Genomic DNA, 19,419 nt, shown 5'->3' with positions numbered 1-19,419 from the left:
AATAAATAAATAAATTAAAAAAAAATTCGAAAAAAAAAAGACATACCATATTTGTCTTTCTGAATATAGGTCACCTCACTCACAGTGATTTTTTTTCCCCATGTTCTTCCCATTTGCCTGTAAATTTCATGATGTCATTTTTTTTTGTTTAAATAACTGAGTAACATTCCATTGTGTGACACATTTTCTTTATCCATTTTTCAGTTGGGAGACATCTAGGTTGTTTCCAGTTTCTGGCTATTATGAATAAACAGCAATGAACATGGCTGAGCAAGCATTCTTATGGTAGGATGGAGGGTCCTTTGGGTATGTGCCCCAAAGTGGTATAGCTGATCTTGAGGTAAATTAATTTCCAATTTTCTGAGAAACTCCACATTGATTTCCGTAGTGGCTGTCTAAGTTTGCACTCCCACCAGCAGTGGAGGAGTGTTACTCTTGCTCCACATCCTTGCCAGCATGAGCAATCACTTGGGTGATTGATCTTAGCCATTCTGACAAGCGTCAGATGGAATCTCAAAGTAGTTTTGATTTGCATTTCCCAGATGGATAAGGATGTTGAACTCTTCTTTAAGCATTTCTCAGCCTTTTGAGATTCCTCTATTGATAATTCTCTGTTTAGATCTGTAACCCATTTTTAAATTATTTGTTTTCTTGATATCTAGTTTCTTGAGTTCTTTATATATTTTGTATATTAGTCTTCTATAAGATGTGGAATTAGTAAAAATATTTTCCCATTCTATAGGCAGCTGCTTTGTCCAATTGGCAGTGGCCTTTGCCTTATAGAAAATTTTCAGGTTCATGAGGTCCCATTATTAATTGTTGATTTTAGTGCCTCTGTTAATGGCGTTCTGTTCAGAAAGTCGTCTCCTGTGCCAATGTGTTCAAGGCTATTCCCTACTTTCTCCACTCTCAGGTTCTGTATGTCTGGTTTAATGTTGAGATCTTTGATCCACTTGGACTGGAGTTTTGTACAGGATGATAAATATGAATCTATTTGCATTCTTCTATATGCACACATTCAGTATTACCAGTACCATTTATTGAAAATGTGGTCTTTTTTTCTAGTTTACATATCTGGTTTCTTTATCAAAAACCAGATGTCCATAGGTGTGTGGATTTATGTTTTCCTCATTCTTATGCCTCTTCTTGGTGAGGAAGAATGCATCAACCTCACTGAGCACCACAAAAATCGTTCTATTACTCTTAGCAATGTAGTAAATTCTTCCTTCTTTCCTTCCTTCCTTCCTTCCTTCCTTCCTTCCTTCCTTCCTTCCTTCCTTCCTTCCTGTCCTTTTTTTTCTGCTTCTGGCTAAGGTTTTATTCCTGGAAATAACAGTATGGAGGAAGAGGTAATTCCCTGGAATCTTAGAAGCATCTGAAATACAGGGGAAGCAAGTAGAGTTACCTTGGGAGATAAGACCTGGGAATCGGGAATCTTTTTACTGTTGACTGCATTATCCACCACATCCCCTCAGAAGCTTTACAATTTAATTGTAGGTATAAAGATACAATTCCACGAGATTTAAAGTGAGATTTAAAGAACTGAATAGTTTTCCTTTCAAAGGGGTCCAGATGAGCAGGGTAGACCTGCTCGGTAGGACGCAGCGCGAATGGTGTGCTAAGCCATGCCCAGGCGCCCCAGAGGGTTCCTGCCCACCTCCCTTTCTCACTGCTTTAAGCTCGCTCACCGCTGTTTTCTGCCCTCCGTGTGTGCCAGTTCAACCATGTTTTGAGGAGACTATGGGGAGTGTCCATCTGTCAGATCTCAATGGACAGAAGCCATTGGGTCAGGAGGCTGGAGGAATTCTTCCACTGTTGCTTTGATGTCTGGCAGTAGATAAGGAGCCTGGGCGATAAGGTAGGAAGTCCTTAGTGTCTCATCAGCCTGTCAAGCTGGAGGAGAGACAAGCCAAAGACACTGTCACACAGGCACTGCAGCTTGGAGAGTCTGCCTGCTTAAAGTGCTCATCCTGTTTAGCAAGACTGAAAAAGCTTCCTCAGGGAGGCTGATTTCCAGGAAGGTCTAAAATGCAAACAAGGAGGAAACCTTTGGAAAGGGGAGCGAACGGTCCCAACAGACCCCAAATAGTATGCAGAGCAGAAGTATTATTACTAAACGGATAGCTTGACAAAGGCTTACAATTTCAGTTCAGCTTTGCTTCATAAAATTTTATTGAATACTGTGCTGTGCACTGTGGGAAATAAACAAGATGTGACTTCGTAATAATGTGATGGATTGTTAAGAACACGAATCTCTAAACTCATATATCCAAGTGTGTGCTTTTTGAGAGTTTAAATATTTTTTTCTAGGTATATTTTCAATTCTCTTAGGGCATGCTTTCATCCTGAAGCATATTTAAAAATATATATCTGTGTATATACACATATATTTATTATTTATAGATTTAATTTTGGAAATAGCCAGGCTATGAGGAACAGGTCCTATGAATAAGGTAGGTGATCAAAATGGAGAAAGTTCTGTTTATCTAAGGTGAAGTGCGACTGTATCTCATGGAGTGTGACTTTTTGGGGGGGTGTCATCAATTTAAAAAGAGCCCCTCTTGTGTAGTGCGGCATCTTGCATCAAGGTCATCTCTTATAGAATGACCGTGAAGTAAAATACTCACAGATGAATGTTCTGATGGCTTTATCAAAGTTCTAACTTCTTACACATGAAGGCTGAAAAGGGCTCTGGACCTTTAGGAACTCCCAGGAAGGTAGTGGGGACATAACTGTGAGAGCCAAAGAGTGAAACCTGGCTTCCATCCCTGGTGGTGTGACAGGGTTGAGGTGACTGTGTGGTTGATACAGTCAGGACTGGACACTGAGAAGACCCCCTCTTTAGAGTTCATGTCTATTGGGACAGTAGAAGTTGTTTTTCTTCAGTTTGTCCCATCTGCTTTCCCTCTTATATTTCTGTTTCCTATTTGCTTCACCCACATTAATTTATGAGTAGAAATCGATGCCTCTGAAGGACCTTGGCTATTTCTGTGTGGATCCAGGCTTTCTTGGTGCTGAGTTTCTGCAGAACAATCTGGGAAAGGGAAGTCAGGATGGAAAGCCAAGAGCAATTCTGAATGGCTTCTTATAACTAAGCCAACAGGACTGACTTCAAGTTTCCATGGTTGATATGTTTTCTTTTTTAAAATTTCTTTTCCTTTTTTTTCTTAGTGTTGTTGTTTTTGAGACAGGGTTTCACTATGTATTCTTGGTTGTCCTGGAACTCACTCTGTAGACCAGGCTGGCCTTGAGCTCACAGAGATCCCTTGCTTTTGCCTCCCGAGTGCTGGGGTCAAAGGTGTGTGCCATCACTGCCTGGCTAATAATTTTTTTTAAAAATAGATTTATTTATTATGTATACAACATTCCTTCCATGTACACCTGCACACCAGAAGAGGGCACCAAATCTCATTACAGATGGCTGTGAGCCACCATGTGGTTGCTGGGAATTGAACTCCGGACCTCTGGAAGAGCAGTCAGAGCTCTTAACTGCTGAGCCATCTCTCCAGCCCCTAATAATGCTCAGCAGCATTGTCTTCTACGTTAGAGCTCAGAAGGCTGGACAAGCACTAGTGCACTCAGCTTTATTCTACACAGCATATAGTAGAGTGTGGGAGGAGCCCAGTAAGGACCATGTTTTTCTAGTCGCTACCCATGACTGTCTTCAGATGGAATCATTACTCTCTGATTTTCATCTCATATTCCTTAAAGTAAATCCTATATCTGAAATAAGCTTGAGCTGTATAAAAAAATGCCATTGTCTGCATAGCTTAAAAAAGACATTTATTCTTCAAAGTTCTAGGAAGTTTAAGGTCAAGATGTCTGCTAGTCTGTCCTGGTGGGGGCTACTTTTCTCTCTGGAAGGTGGTTGTTTTCTTGCTGTGTCGTCACTTGGCAGATGGGGTTGGGGCTCTGGTGTTTTTATTACATGAACGCTAGCTTTTTCAAACCAGAGTTCCACCATCATGACTTCATTTATCACCAATCATTTCCTTAGGTCAAATGCGGCCACACTGGGAGGTTATGACTTGTGATGATTAGCATTGACTGTCAGCTTGGCAGGATCTAGAATCACCCTGGAAACAAATCTGCGGGCGTGTCTTTAAAGATTCTTTAGGTTAGGTTAATTAAGGTGGAGCTATTCCACATGCTGGTATTTATATCTGTATAGAAAGGAAAAAACTAGGTGGCCAGCATTTGTTTCTCTCTCTTTCCTCACTATGGACACAATGTGACCAGCCTCCATCCATACCTTCCCTGCCACAGACTCCCCTGCCACCAGCTCCTGGAGAACGATGGCCTAGAGAAATGTTTCCGCAGGGTCAGCTCAGAGATTTCTGCAAGAGTGGTCCACAGGAGCCAGGCTCCATCCCGGATGTGGCACTGTAGTCCATGTGGTACTGGTTTCATAGGCATGAAAATTGCAAGGTGGAAGCAGTCACGAAGTCTTATGCCACACTTCCAGAGAGCCACTGAGGCTAGGTAAGCGCGAGGCAGGGTCAGACTCCTTGCTGAAGTTCCAGAGAGGCAATAGTGTGAAGACGAAGCCAGTGACCACCCCAGGATGCTGGAGGCAACAGAGATTTCTATGGCGTCTCTAACCTTTATGTTACTTAAAGTCGCTGGACAGTCTTCAGGTAGAGTATGTGCAAGATAAGAAAACATTGCACACTAAATCCAGTCAATATTCAAAATGCACAGGACAGAGAACCGCTGTAAGGAGGTGAAGAAGCATGACCATTTATCCTTGTATATCCACCATTAGGCACAGAACCTTTTCGGTGTGCTGAATTTAACAGAACAAGTGCAGACTGCATGTTTATTGACGTACTTCACAGCTAATCTCTTTGTCCTGTTCAGGAGCTAAAAGGACTGCTAGCTAAGGCAAGGGTTCCCAAAGGCCTGAATGGATTGAAGGGGTAGGGAACAGAAAGTTCAAGGAACTCACGTTAACTTACAGGAGGCTGAGGAGGACAGGCCAGTAAATGTGAGTATTTCAATAATGAGATTAAAAATCCTAGTTCTCCAATGGAGGAAGAATTGACTCCAAAAGGCTAGTTTATCTCTGCCTCCCACAGTACTCTGGAGTTTTGGAAACAAGAGATTTCCTGTTGGGAAATGTATTCTGGTACAGTGCAATGGTGGTGGTGGTAGTGGTGCATGGTGCAGCTGATGACAGTGTTCGGTTGTTAGCTGATGGCTGTGCTTTCTGCTGGATTTTGTTAGGGTGCTCCTTGAAAAGAAACAGCAATGCCATATGGGAGTGATTTGATCAAGTGCAGTAACTTTGCCCTTTAACCTGGGTGGTGGCATCTGGTCACAGCAGGGAGGCAGCGCATTCGCGGCTGGCCGGGGCAGGAGGGTTGGAAACTCTAGGGAGGAGCAGGCGAGGGGCGTGGTGTGGGCGTAACCATGTGGAACTAGGCCACGCCTCCCTCTCATCTCTCGCCTGCGCAAGCGCGCTGTGGGCCGTTAGCTGTCAGGAGCCTAGCAGCGGGCGGTCGGGATCCGACGTCTGTGCTGGGACTCAGCTGTCTGAGCCCCGCGCAGCAACCACCCCGACAAGCAAGCTCCCCGAGACCAGGGCTGCCTGCCAGGTCATAGAGTTCGGCGGAGACCTGTGGGGCAGTTGGTCGCTCAGGCAAGATGGGGAACCGGGAGATGGAGGAGCTGATCCCACTGGTGAACCGTCTGCAGGACGCCTTCTCGGCGCTGGGACAGAGCTGTCTGCTGGAGCTGCCGCAGATTGCCGTGGTGGGCGGCCAGAGCGCCGGCAAGAGCTCGGTGCTCGAGAACTTCGTGGGCAGGTGAGCGCACTGGGAGCGCGGTGGGGGCGCGGCCGTGGGGGCGCCCCTGCTCCAGGCCGTTGGAACGTGGACCGGTGTGGGGAGCCCGAGGGTGAACTAGAGGCTGTGGCGGATTGGGGGCAGAGCAGTAGTGTCATTATAGCAGGCGGGGTCCTCCCTGCTCTGGGCATCCTTCGTCCCCGCATCCTCCACCCCGTGGTGACCCCCTGTCTGCCTTTCATCCTGCTATACAAAGCCATTTCCTCCCCACCCTTGGTGGGGGAGTCGGGGTCCGCCCCAGGATCCACTTCCCTCGCTGGGAAGCCTCTGGCAGCCTCGATGCGCAGCTCGGTGCTTTCCAGCTCCCTGGTCTCTTCCTAGGTCTCAACGACCTCCTCCTTTTCCTGTCACCCTCCCCGAAGCTCTCAGCTCTGCTGTGGGGATTCACCCCTCCTCCTCTGTTCTTCCCCCCTCGCTCTGGCTCTCCAATCTCTCTACTGTTTGAGACAGTCATCGCCTGCCCCGAGCTGGGGAGGCGGGGTGTGTGGACCCAGAAATCTCTGTGGTGAATGCTTATCCGGAGATGCTAGCATGCCTACCGTTCGCCACGGGAGCAGAAGAATAAACGGTTGTGTGTTTGAGTGTGCACCCATTCACTGCTCAGACATGACTGAAAACCCGAGACCTCCGGGGGTGACCATGGACTTGTCACGTTCAGGTGCCTTGTCATTCCTGCATCATCTCAGAACTGACCAGCATCTTTCTCGCACTCTCCCTATGCCCTCCTCCCCCCAGCATCCTCTTGCGTTCCTTAAGCTCTTATTTATCTCGCTGGTCTTCAAACTAACATACAGAATCCAAATTGTAGTTGTGGCTTTCTTTATGTCTCCCAATTTAAAAACAAATAAAAAATTATTGTCGTTTTAAGTAGGGAATCAACGTTTCTTTTAGGGAACAATTCAGGGAGGATTAGTTACCCTAATGGCCTTGCGTGAGGAACGCACCATGAAGGCTGAAATCGTTTTCCCAGTAGTAAATCAGGTAGAATGTGCCCCAGTGAAGAAGGTGGGCTGGGGCGGGAAGGGGGGCTTTCGAAGATTGCACTTTATTCTTTTATTTGGCTGTCGAGCTACTTGTGATGCAGAGGGTTCCTGCTGCGGTCCTCCACCCCCTTTTTTTATTGCTTGGCAATGTGTAAACTGTAACGTTGACGATTCGCACATTTTGGGGTATGAGCATCCTAAAGTGCGTTTTCTTTTTTTCCTCCGATGATGCGCCACCTCTCAGGAGATACGCTTCATTTTTCTTATTTCAATACGAACTAGAAAGATAAAAAGTGGAATTGCTGGCAAGTGGCTGCTACCTCTGGGTAGTTAGCCTCCTTAGTCACTTCCCCATGTTTTTATAATTCATTTTGCTCAATAAGAATAGCGATAGCAAAACATTTTGCCTGCGTCACCTCAGACTTCTGTAAGGCAAGGAGCTATTTAATAATACTTATTTTAAAAAACCTTAAAAATTAAAATTATGTTTCAAATGCAACAGCCATGTTTTTATGCATCTTTCTTATAATTTATTTGGATGTGCATGTAAGTATATCTTGGTGAGTGCCTTTGAACTCAATGTAAATTCTATGCACATGTCTCAGTTCTGCTCTCCAGGTTTGAAAATCTGAACAGTCTTCTTAACGTTATAAAGCAAGTGTGCTGATTTCCCTTTGCTAGCTGCATTCTTTTGTAATGAGAATGAAAGAGGAGATACAGTGGAGTAATATATTTATTTAATTTTGAACATTTTTTCGCAATTAAGTGAAAAATAGTAACTATAAAAATCAGAGCACTTACCAGAATGCATCGGTAATTTTCTGCACTTTATCAAGTTTTACTAGTAGTTCCTGTTGGGATGATAAAGAAAATAAGGAACATAGAAGAATATGCTCCTTAAGTAAGCACATCAAGTCTTTGTTAGCCTCAGGGTGGCATCTGCCTAGCACAGCTTATATATTAAGGAGAAAACTTAATTAGAAGGTCATTTGACTTTAACCAAGATTTCGGTCATTGAATTATTGAAGAATCTAATTTCTAATTATAACTCAACCTTAGGGGAAAAAAATCTCTCCATTTTCAGAAGTAAATCAGTCCAGGATTTTTTTTAAAAAGGTATTCATGTTTCACTTTAACCTCTTAGCTTTTTACTAATCAGGAATTTTATAACCGATATAAAGTTCTTTAAAATGCACTGTTTCTTCTCTACTCATAGCTGTTTTCATTTTAATGCTTGACCAATGGTGTAGTGATAGAGTATAATCAAGCTCCAGGCTCTTCAGCTATGTAAATTGTTTGCTTCTGAATGAAGCCTGTTCTCTTCAAATAGTGTTGCATTTATTGATTGATTTATTGACCACTTAACAATACACCTTCAGTAGCCAACCATATCTTTCTCCCCAAAATTGTTTGCCTATGTTGATTTTTTTCTAGATACCATTGAACACATTTTGATGTGAATGTGTTTATTTAGCTTTATCTGTACAACTGATTTTGGGGTGATAAGTTTGAGTGTATTATGAATAAAATGCATCATGAATGAACTCCTTGTTTGTGATGTTCTTGCTGAAACGACAAATTTGCATATTAATGTGATATAGTGTGAGTAGCTAGATTGTTTTGATTGTTCAAGGAGCGCCTATAGGCTGGCAGTGAGAAGCTGCTTAAGGTCTATGGATCTAATCCACAGAGAGTGAAGCCATGGATTGAAGAAAGATAGGGGTTCACTACCGGGCTCAAATCTGTCCATTTGTCTAGTTTGTAAATGGAAGAATCGAATCTATTCAACTGCTTTCTTACTTGTGTATTCATTTGAACTTTCTTGCCTCCCTTCCAGTTGAACTCAGGGCCTTGTGCATGCCAGGAAGGTGCTCCACTGCTTAGCTGTAGTTCCAACCCATCTTCCCTTTTAAACAAAAAGACTTGAATCATCCTGTATCCAAGGCAGGGCTTGAACTTGTGATAGTCCTTTCTCAGCTGCCTGGGAGCTGGGTTTATAGGCCTGAGCCACCTGCATAAAGAGAAAGGAGGCTTGGTTCTAAACATGCAGGCTTAAAGGGCAGTCATGATGAAAACAATGGCTGGGATTTTCTGATCTTGGGTGCTTTAACGTGAATAATCTCATTTAATCCTCATAAACCTCCAAAGAGGTAGGTACGCTCATTCATTTCATCTTACCTAATAGTAAATTAAAATGTAATGAGCTTGAGCAAGTCACTCATGGCTATTTTGAGTTAATGTAAAAACTTTAGTTCAACCTGAGGTGTCAGAGCTCTTTAATCTAGTCTTTAAAGCCCGTGTGCCGTACTGCCTGATCCTTCTGGTCAATACTTTCAGCATCTTTCCTATTGGTCTTATAACCCTGGGCATATGAACTAGAGACTGCTGTATGATGTCTACTCCTATTCTGTTGTGTACATCTACCTGCTTAGAAGTATCGATTAAAAGACACAGATTTTTATTTACTATATTAGATGCTCCTGAAGATAACTCTGAAACGTAATTGGTTGTTTCCTTAAGTATGTGTTTAGAGTGCATACAACTTGTTTATTGAGGTGCTAAGTGAAAGCTGAGCTAGCTGCTAATGTGCAAATGTTTTTAATGATACACTTGATAGCAGCATTAGTTGTACAATGCTAATTATATAGGCAGGAGATTTCATGTTCTTTTGTTCCAGTCTGAGTGGTAAACAGACCTCCAATTCTAAGACTTTTGTGGTTAATGGAAACCAGATAAAAGATTTTTAAACATTGACTGTACTTATGGGAGTTTGTTTCAATGTGGAAATTTCTCAATAACATTTATCTGTTTACTTACGAGTTTGAGGGAAAACGTGATGATGTCATTGAATATGATGAGACAATTAAATCTAAAATTTATGTGGCTCAACCACTAACCTTTTCTCAATTCTTTTGACAGATTTCATGAACATGTTTAAAATTGAGTAAGAGTCCTCTGATTGGGAACAAGGTCAAAACTTATTAAACCAGAGCACATTTGTATTGAGGGGAAGGATCTTGTTAAAACAGCAAAGCATGTAAGTTAGTGGATTTTTAAAAAGGAAATGGCCCTTAGGATTATACTTAGTAAGTTAATGGATGCTGACAAAATGTGAAACTTATTGAAAGTTATGCTTAGAAAGTTCCAGGGAATTATTCAGTAAAATATAAACAATGTGAATGGTTCTTTATCTAACACGTCGGTGGAAGCTGAAATTATGAATCCATGTGTGCTGAGTCAGCATTCTATAACGCCTGCTAAGAATATCATTGGTTCACAGTTAGTAGGGTTTATCCACCACACCAACATTTCTTATTTAAATACTAGTAATGTCTGAAAAAAAAAACAGGGCTAAGTGAAGTGGCTTTGATAGAATATCTTTGATTTGGATTTATTTATGATTAACCAATATAAAAATGTTCTTAACATTTTAAGGAACGAAGTGGTGGGGGGGACTGAGAAGATGGCTTCTCAGTGATTAAGTGTGCTTGCTGTGCGAGTGTGCGGACCTGAGTTTGGATCCTCAGTACTCACAATAAGTTAGGCATGTCCTTGAGTGACTGTAACCCCAGAAACAGGTGGATTCCTAGGAACTTGATACCCAGCCAGCCTCGTCAGAACTGCAGGTTTCAGGTTCAGTGAGAGACCCATCTCAAAAAACTAGAGGGAGAGCAAGAGATTAAGATGCCTGCCTCTGGCACGCACCCACACATGTAAATGTGCATAGAGCCCTCTCCGCATTATAATTCATACAAAAAATAATGATCAAAAGAATGAAGTTGGGGCAGGCATAGCATCTCATGCCTATAATGTACTTGGAATGCTGAGATGCTGAGGGCAGCATGGGCTGTAGTGTGAAACTCTGTCTTGACACTTGTCCCAAAAACCACCACCTCATCACAACTAAAACTGTGGGGCAGGAAGCCTTCCATAATCTCAGAGGAATGGAAACAGTATCTAGGCACATTAGAACATAGGGTTTTGGGTTCTCTATCAATGAAATATAATATTTGATTTATACGTTAGTATGCTTTCTATTGCTGTAACAACATTGTAGAGACTGGATAATTTTATAGAGAACGAGGTTTATTTGGCTCAAGGTTTTAGAGGCTGGAGACTCAAGCAGCACTGTATGGATCTGGTGAGGGCTTCACGGAAGGTGGCTTCAGGGTCAAAGTGTGTGTGAAAGAGGTACAGGTCTCTTGGGAAGCTGGGAAGCCTGAGAGAGAAAGTGGGGGAGGGGAATGTTTTTCTCTTATAACAGCCACCTTGAGAATAGATCAAAGTCTCACAGAAGTGTATCAACTCCTTCTGAGATAAATGATCTAAATCATCCATCTCTATCAAGGCCTACATCCTAACAGTTCTCCCACCCCTTACCACTGCCAACAGAAGCCAAGCTTCGGAGACAAACCCTGCCCAAACCAGCATCACGAGCCTGTGAGGCTGTTCTTGGACCTCTCCTTTTCTGTGGTTACTGTTACGCAGTTTAAAGTTATGAGGTTTTACTCATTGTGCTGGTTTTACTTACTTTTAAGTGGACCAAAGGCAGCCAGGAAAAGGGGATTTTTTTCCTCTCCAACCAGGGCCAAATTGAGAGAGCTAAAAGCTAATGCACTGTATAGAATAATCTAATATTCTATATTGACAGAGGTTTTCCATTCCCCATCTAAGCCCGCATTGCAAGTTCTGATATTATCAACATTGATGTGAAAACCCAAAGGGTATGACACAGACGTGTTTCAGTAATAGAGGGAAGAGCAGGCCAACACTAGTTTAGGCCTTCCTGTGTGGATAGGTCTGGACTCTGCTATGTAGTCTCCATACCTCTCAGTTCTTATAGTTTTCACATCCAAATGCCAATGGGGATAAAACTCAGAGGCAGAGAAGCAAGCTGTTCATGTAGATCACAAAACTTGACTTAACCTTGGGCATGACTCTTCTTGAAATTACTGAGAAATATAGAGATAACACCAATGAACATTTATTTATTGAATTCTAAATATAGTGGGCATATAAAACACCAAGATGATATATATGTGTTTGTGTGTGTGTGTGTGTGTGCGCGCGCGCGCGCGCGTGCGCATGCGCGTAGAGAACTGTCAAGCCATTAAGATGTCTCAGTATGGAAAGGTAATTGCTCTGCCACCTTGATGTCTGGGTATCCGTGAAGCCCACAATAAATCTGATCTCTGACTCCTACACATGAGTCATGGCGCACATATCCCCCTATACTAATAACAGATAAAACTAAAATACAAGAAATGACAGGACAGAGTGTGAGATCATAACTTGTAAATGAATATATAAGATCAAGGCTGTTGACTATACTGTCAATTAATTGGGATAAAAGCTTACAGCCTATCACTTTAAAATAAACCAGCTCTCCCCAAGCTGCACCTCTGAAGTTGATCCAGGATTTAAGTGGAAAGTTGACAATATGTGGGTTACCAGTGTTATTTTAGCTCAAGGCTACATGTACTGAAGTATCAATGTCAAGGCAGGGAGGTGGTGATCTGGGTCTCAGTGTCTGACTTGACAACAAGCCATTGAATTTAGACTGACTTTTTAATCACAAAGAGATACTATACATTATAGAGGGTCGAGAGGAGAGGAGCAAAAAGAAAATACGTGGAGAGATTAAAACAAAACTTAGGGTAGAGGGGAGGATCTCAATGATAGAATATTTGCCTAATAATGTGCAAACACGCGCACATGCGCGCGCGCACACACACACACACACACACACACACACACACACACACACACACCCTCCCTCCAAGGCACTAATAGTAAAGAGGAATTCCTTTTTCTTATTTCAGAATGAAGCATTTACTTTGAGAGGGAAAAGCAGAAGAAAGGGAAAAGATTTTCTATAATGTGTATTGCTTGGCATGGTGGCATATCCCTTTATTCCCAGCACTCTAGAGGCAGAGGTAGGTCAATCTTTGTGAGTTTGAGGCCAGTCTAGTCTCCATATGGAGTCCCAGATTAGCCAGAACTACATAGTGAGACCCTATGTCAATAAGCACATAATAAAATGTATTTTTCAGAAAGTATTTTCACCATTTGAGCATGTTTATTAATAGCACACTAATGGCATTCTGCACACGTGTGGCTGTGCATAGTTTGTCTTCTCTTCCTTTTCCAGAAGCGAGAACACTTGGCGTCACAAAAGACTGATGTATGAAACTTCCCTCTGGTTTAATTTTCACTCATTTCCGAGAGATTTGTCCAAGGTCAGGAAAAGTTAGCCAGCTGGCTTTGGAACTTGATGTTCAGAACTTGTAGCTTTGCCTTCGTTTTCATTGTCTCCTCTCCCTCCTCCCATTGTTTCTGAGTGCCTCCCTCTCACCCCCACCCTGTCTCCTCCGTTCCCCATTCCTCTGCAGTATTGGACCTGACCTTCTCCTTGACACTCCTCAGGATCATTCCTCATGGTAGCGTGCCAGCACTGACAACACATTGTTTTTTTTCCACACAGGAGGGTAGATGAAAACGGGGAGCTGAGTTCTTCTCAGATTTAGACAAGATACTTTTCTGAGGTCGTTTACCCCTGAATAAAGTATGAGATTTAGAAGACCAAATCGCACACTTGTTATTAATGTCTAGGTTGGCATCAGCTAGAAAGCTAAGCCTGTCACAGTCACCCTCAGGGCTCTTTTTAAACCAAAGCATGCTTCTGAAAAACTGTAAATAAATAATAGAACCAAATAGGTCGCTACTTAAAGAAATGGATGGATTTCTAGGCAAAAGATATATTGGGTAGCAAATACACATCCTTCAGTTCGCCTGGTTCACATTCTTGCTTTTATTGTGTTTGCAGTCTTTGAGTGAATTGAGTGGCATTAAGGCCTGATATTATTATATAATTAATGTCAATAGTTAGTTTTTAACAAGCATTGATATTATTTTAAATCCTTAATTGTACAGAGAGATCTCTACTTCCAGGTTCTGAAAGGGTAGGGTACATCAGTGATTCTTTGTGACAGTATGTCATGTCCCCACTTCAAGGAAATGATGGAGCTAGGAGTTGCATATATCGACATTCAGAAATAGGGTTTTTGAGGCAGCCCTTGGTCTATTGTTTCAGTGGCTTGGAATAAAAAAGACAGATCCACTTAAATAAGTAATTTTATGGGTGAGTCTCAGCTAGGGTTTCCATTGCTGCAATGAAACACCATCACCAAAGCAACTTGGGGAGGAAAGGGTTTTTATTTGGCTTACACTTCCATGGCACTGTTCATCATAGAAGGAAGTCAGGCCAGGAATTCAAAGCAGGGCAGTAATGGAGGCAGGAACTGATACAGGAGCCGTGGAACAGTGCAGCTTACTGTCTTGTTCCTCATGGCTTGCCCAGCCTGCTTTCTTATAGAACCCAGGACCACCTCCCCAGGATGGCACCACACACAATGGATCCAGCCCCCCCCCCCCACCCCCATCACTAATTTAAAAAATATTCACAGGCCTGCCTACAACTCAATCTGTTGGAGATATTTTCTTAATAAAAGGTCTCTCCTTTCAGATGACTCTAGCCTGTATTTAAGTTGACATAAAACTGTCCAGCACAGTGACCAATCTTGTTCATGGTTTGTGTGTTTTTAGAGGCCCTTGGAAAGCAGCTTTTGGGAAGGAGCCATTTCATTATGGCGATAGGGCCTGTGTTTGGCTGGCTGAGTCTGAGTCCCATCTCTGAATCTCACTAGTATAGTAGGGGAGTTAACCTCCCTGGGCTTTAGTTTACATATCTGAGTTAATTTTTGGGGTGTGTGTGTGTGTGTGAGTGTGTGTGTGTTAATTCTGAGATGATGCCTTGTTTCTGACCCAAAAGATACATCCAATAAATTATGGCACTGTGCCTAAATCTTTTATTTAGACTAGATGTTTTTTGGACATTGGAAACATAAGCCAAGCATGGCTGTTCTCTCCTATAATTTCATTGCTTGGTTGCTTGGAAAATTGAGGCAGGGAGTTTTGCCATGAGTTTCATGTGCCCAGGTAAGATGGAGAGTGTGAGATCCTGTTTCAAAACAAACAAAACTAAATAAAAAGCAAAACCAAAATCAAGATAACAGAAAACAAAACAAAAGCCAACCCACCCAAAATAAAAGAAAATGTAGGAATGATCTGTTTGTGTGTGTGTGTGTGTGTGTGTGTGTGTGTGTGTGTGTGTGTGAATATAACAAAATTAAAGTTGCATCAAAATACATTTTCAACCTTGCCAGCTTAGGGCATCTTTGGGGCTTCCTGAGAGAGACAGTCGCTCACATTCAGCACTAGCACAATGCGACTGTGTTCTTTCAATAGATACATATACATACACTGAATTAAATTACTTCTCCCAGCAGTTTCAAAGCACTTTTTTGTTTATTAATTCATTAATCTTTACAAGTTCCCTGAGAGGGTAGTAAAGCATATTTTGTTAATTTAATTTATAAATGAAAACTATTCAGTTGACACCCAAGGACTCCCGAGGTGACTCCCAAAGACAATGAATGTAATAGAACTAGTAACAGGAGAAAGAGAATGGACTTCGCAGCCATTCTCAGACATCTAGAGAATAGATTGATTTGTTACTTTAAAAACAATTTATGTTTTGTGTGTGTGTGTGTGTGTGTGTGTGTGTGTGTGTGCGCGTGCGCGCGCTGGTGGTCACAGCACAGAGGTCAGAGGAAAACATGTACAGTTGGTTCTCTCTTTCCACAAAGTGCTTCCCAGAGATGGAACTCAGGTCAGATGGCAGCAGACTCCCTTGCCTGCTGAACCATCTTGTTGGCTGGATAGGTCTTAAGGAAGGCATTTGATTCTGTTATTTGAAGAACATCATTTTTATTTGAAATGTTAAAACACACACACACACACAGAGTGACAAGTCCCCAAACCCACTGAGCCACCTTTCTATCTCTGCCAGAAGTCTAACTGTGATGAGAATTAGGGGCATTTCTAATTCAAGTTTGTGGACTTGGTATATACCGGTGGGAGGTCTGTCCCTTGTCAACATTGAAGAAGTGTCACAGGTGCACTGTGGTAGCACAATGATGCCTTCCACTGCTGGCTTGTCTTCCTCAGCTTCCTCTGGCGTCAAGTGCCTACCTTGGGTGCCTCTGCAGGGTTCTTACTATGTGGCTGGTTCCCTGTCTATTTTCCCAATATGTATGCCTGTTATTATTATTTTATATAATGTGATGATGACATACAGCAGGAGCTAAATGAGTGCTTTAGCTACATGATCCTGGAGAAGTCATGGCTACAGGAGCTTTTGGAAGCTGGTCACGATGTAGCCACAGCCCAGTTAGCCTTCTTTTCATGCAGTCCAGTACACAAGCTCAGGGAGTGGCGTCTTCTAGGATGGATCTTCACGCCTCAGTTAGAGCCACCAAGACGATCCCTCATAGGCATACCTGAAGGCCTGTCTCCTAGGTAACTCCAGACCCTATTGACAATAACCTTTAATCACAAAGGTTGCAACCTATTAGTGGGCCATAGTGTCAAAGTAGTTGGTTGTGATAGCCTTGACGAAGGCACCCAGCTATATCTAAGGTGACAATCACAGTTATTTGTCATCTAGGCAGCATTAGGCTTTACTCTGGTTCTTCTTAAGGCTGTTGAATGTGTCTGCACCATTTTAAATCCAATACTCTTTTTTTTTTTGTTTTTTTTCGAGACAGGGTTTCTCTGTGGCTTTTGGTTCCTGTCCTGGAACTAGCTCTTGTAGACCAGGCTGGCCTCGAACTCACAGAGATCCACCTGCCTCTGCCTCCCGAGTGCTGGGATTAAAGGCATGCGCCACCGTTGCCAGGCTCCAATACTCTTTTAATCCTTTATTGATTCTGCATTTAAATGGTTGAACTTAAATTTTTGTGATAGTAGGCACAATTCCCATTATATCATACTATCCTATGAGAATGAGTTAAAATGGAAATCATTTTAGTATGATTTTTAAAAAAGTTATTGTCATTTAATTGAAAAAGTTAAATGTGGATGCAATAAAATCCAGTCATATACAATAAAAGTTGCCGTTTGTTCATTGCGGCTTCTTAAGATAAGTCATTTGTCTTCATGTTTACCATATTACTTCTGGGCTTATGTTTTCTTTGGGTGTTGTTCACATGTGCACGTGTGGGGAGACCGAAGATCAATATCCAGTGTCTTCCTTAATTGTTTTCCTAAAGCTCCCTGATTTGACTGGATAGCCAATGAGCTTCAGGGATCTTCCGGCCTCTACCTCCCCAGCGCGATGCTTACAGACATCTAAACTCAGCCTCACATGCTCTTCTGGCAAACACTTTCCTGGCTGAGCCACTTTCCCGGCCCCGAGTTTATACTCTCATTATGTGAAATTTAATTTTGATGGCAGAGAGAGTTTAATAAACTTGCTTGTAGTTCGCTGACAGGAGCAATTGAGTTCTGTTTGAACACAGCTTAGCAGATGGGTTGCGTTGTCGGCTGAGAGTCCACTCTGTCAGAGCTGTGGAAGGCGCTCTGGGAGCAGTCAGTTCTACAGAAATTCGGTACCCAGTAGAATCTGATATGCGCAACACTGGTATCATGGGGGAAAGCAAATGTAGCGGGTGACCTTTATTATTGCGACCTGACAGGGTTTAGAACCGCCTAAGAGACAAACTTCTAGGTTTGTCTGAAAGATTGCTTTCAGAGACGCTTAACTGAGGAGGGACCAGAGGCACTCCTCTACGGACTAGGGTCCTAGACTGAAGGAAAAAGAGGAGGTGGGCGGGGCGCATGAGCATTCGTCTCTCTTCTTTCTTGCTGTAGACACAGCGTACCCAGCTGCCTCGCGCTCTTGCCAAGACGGCCTGTACTCCCAAACCATGAGCCCAAATCAATCTTTCTTTCCTCATAGTTTTTGCCAAGTATCTTGTCACAGAACAAAGACTGTAACCAATTTACCAACCTCTCAATTCTTAGGAGGGTTTATCAGAAAACAGTCGCTGGTGGGATATCTTAGTTTGATGCTGAATATCTCTAGAAAACAGAATTGGAACAAATGATTTGAAATTACAAAAGGATTTCAACTTCACATAAGGGTGACTGCTCACTCTAGCAGCTAAAGATGTCTAGGCAGTGTTGTACCTGGCTGCTAGGTGTGGAAACTGGGAGGAGGACTCGGCCAAAAGCACTTTGAAGATTCTTTGAAATAGTTTGTGACTGAGCTTAATGGGTTTTAGAGAGGGCTCAGCTTTAAAAAAAAAATGTATATTTTTTTAGGCTTCATCTAGGTAGATAACAGATACATGAAACTGCTGAGACTCCCTGGGTCTATCCTTTTTGGTATTCTAAGAGAAAAAGTAGCTCTTAGTGTATGGGAGAGAAATGCAATTGCTTATGGTACAGTTCATCGAAGGAAGCAGATGTAAGTAAGGCTGTCATAGAGGCGAACTGTATTATTGGAAAAAAAACTGTATTATATGTTAAAATATTTTCTTAAATTTTCATGTTTACCTCTGTGTGTGTGTGCGTGCGCACATGTGTGTATGTATAGATAGGTTAGAGAAAAGATTGCTTGAGTTGGTTCTCCCCCCCCCCCCCCCCCGAATCTGAGTCCCAGGGATGAAACTCAGGTCTTCAGGCTCAGTGGCGAGGCTATTGCCTGCAGAGCCATCTCCCTCCCTGAGACCTGCATTCTCAATCATTCCACTTCTTAACCTTCACGTCCTTTAGAGATGTACCAATGTAGAAACCCAAGAAAGCATATCTATCATTTCCTCTGTTTTCAAAGTCTTCTTCCTAAATCTCATGCCTGATTTCTCCATTCAAAATACCCTCTGGGTCTATGGGTGTGGTTACTCAGTTAGAATGATTGTCTGACAGGTATGAAACCCTGGGTTCAATCCCTCAGCATAAAAATGGCACATGCCTGCTATCCCTGCACTTGGGAGGTGGAGACAGGAGGACCAACAGTTCAAGGTCATCCTCTGCTACAAAGTGAGTTTGAGGCCAGCCTGGGCTACATTGAAATCCTTGTAAAAAAACATATCAAAACTCTCTTCGATGTACCTCTCCTTCATCCCCATCTCAACAGTTCTGGTGACAGCTTTCCCCATCTCACACTTGGGTGGCTGGCAGCATCCTGCTTCCTCTAGCCGCATCCAACTATTCCACCACACTGTTCTGGCCTCAGGTAGAAACTTCCAAAGTACAGCTTTGATGTTTCCTCTTCTCAAGATCTCAAAGCTAACGCCTCCCCTGTACCATCAACATCTCTTCTTGAGTTTTCTTCAACGCCTCTGGCTTTTGCCTGCCACTCTTCCCACTTGGTGTTTGTCTCTCTTCTTGTCCATTTGTGCTCACACCAGGCATTTTTGACCACAGAGGTGCAAGCATGACTTTAGGAGAAGGTGCTGTTCCATAACCAGAAGGAATTCGGATAGTCAAGCCGGATGTGCTATCTACCTTATGAAATACATTGTTTTGGGGATGGAAAGGCAGTCTTAAAATGTATATATTTTCCTTCATGAAGTGGGAGACTGGCACAGATTGTGTTTTAAGATCTGAAGAAAAGAACATGTAGTTTATGAAGCCAGAGTGCCTGGAGTTACATGGCAACTCTGCTACTTTGTAACTCCATGGCC

The 19,419-nt window shown here is 42.6% G+C and overlaps 1 protein-coding gene across 5 annotated transcripts in view; it reads left to right on the top strand.

Annotated features, from left to right (window-relative positions):
* The first annotated feature begins 5,473 nt into the window (after nucleotides 1-5,473).
* Nucleotides 5,474-19,419, top strand: part of Dnm3 (dynamin 3) — a 495,066-nt gene continuing 481,120 nt past the window's right edge. For all 5 annotated transcript variants that reach the window (XM_005363963.2, XM_005363962.2, XM_026787594.1 and 2 more), the window contains exon 1: nucleotides 5,474-5,807. In XM_005363963.2, the coding sequence (XP_005364020.1) occupies nucleotides 5,647-5,807 (161 nt within the window). In that variant the 5' untranslated portion in view covers nucleotides 5,474-5,646. The remainder of the gene's footprint in view (nucleotides 5,808-19,419) is intronic.

This window comes from Microtus ochrogaster (genome assembly GCF_000317375.1).
Source record: "Microtus ochrogaster isolate Prairie Vole_2 chromosome 6 unlocalized genomic scaffold, MicOch1.0 chr6_random_2, whole genome shotgun sequence".
NCBI classification, from domain to species: Eukaryota; Metazoa; Chordata; class Mammalia; order Rodentia; family Cricetidae; genus Microtus; species Microtus ochrogaster.
This window is presented reverse-complemented; position numbering and strand designations above follow the sequence as displayed.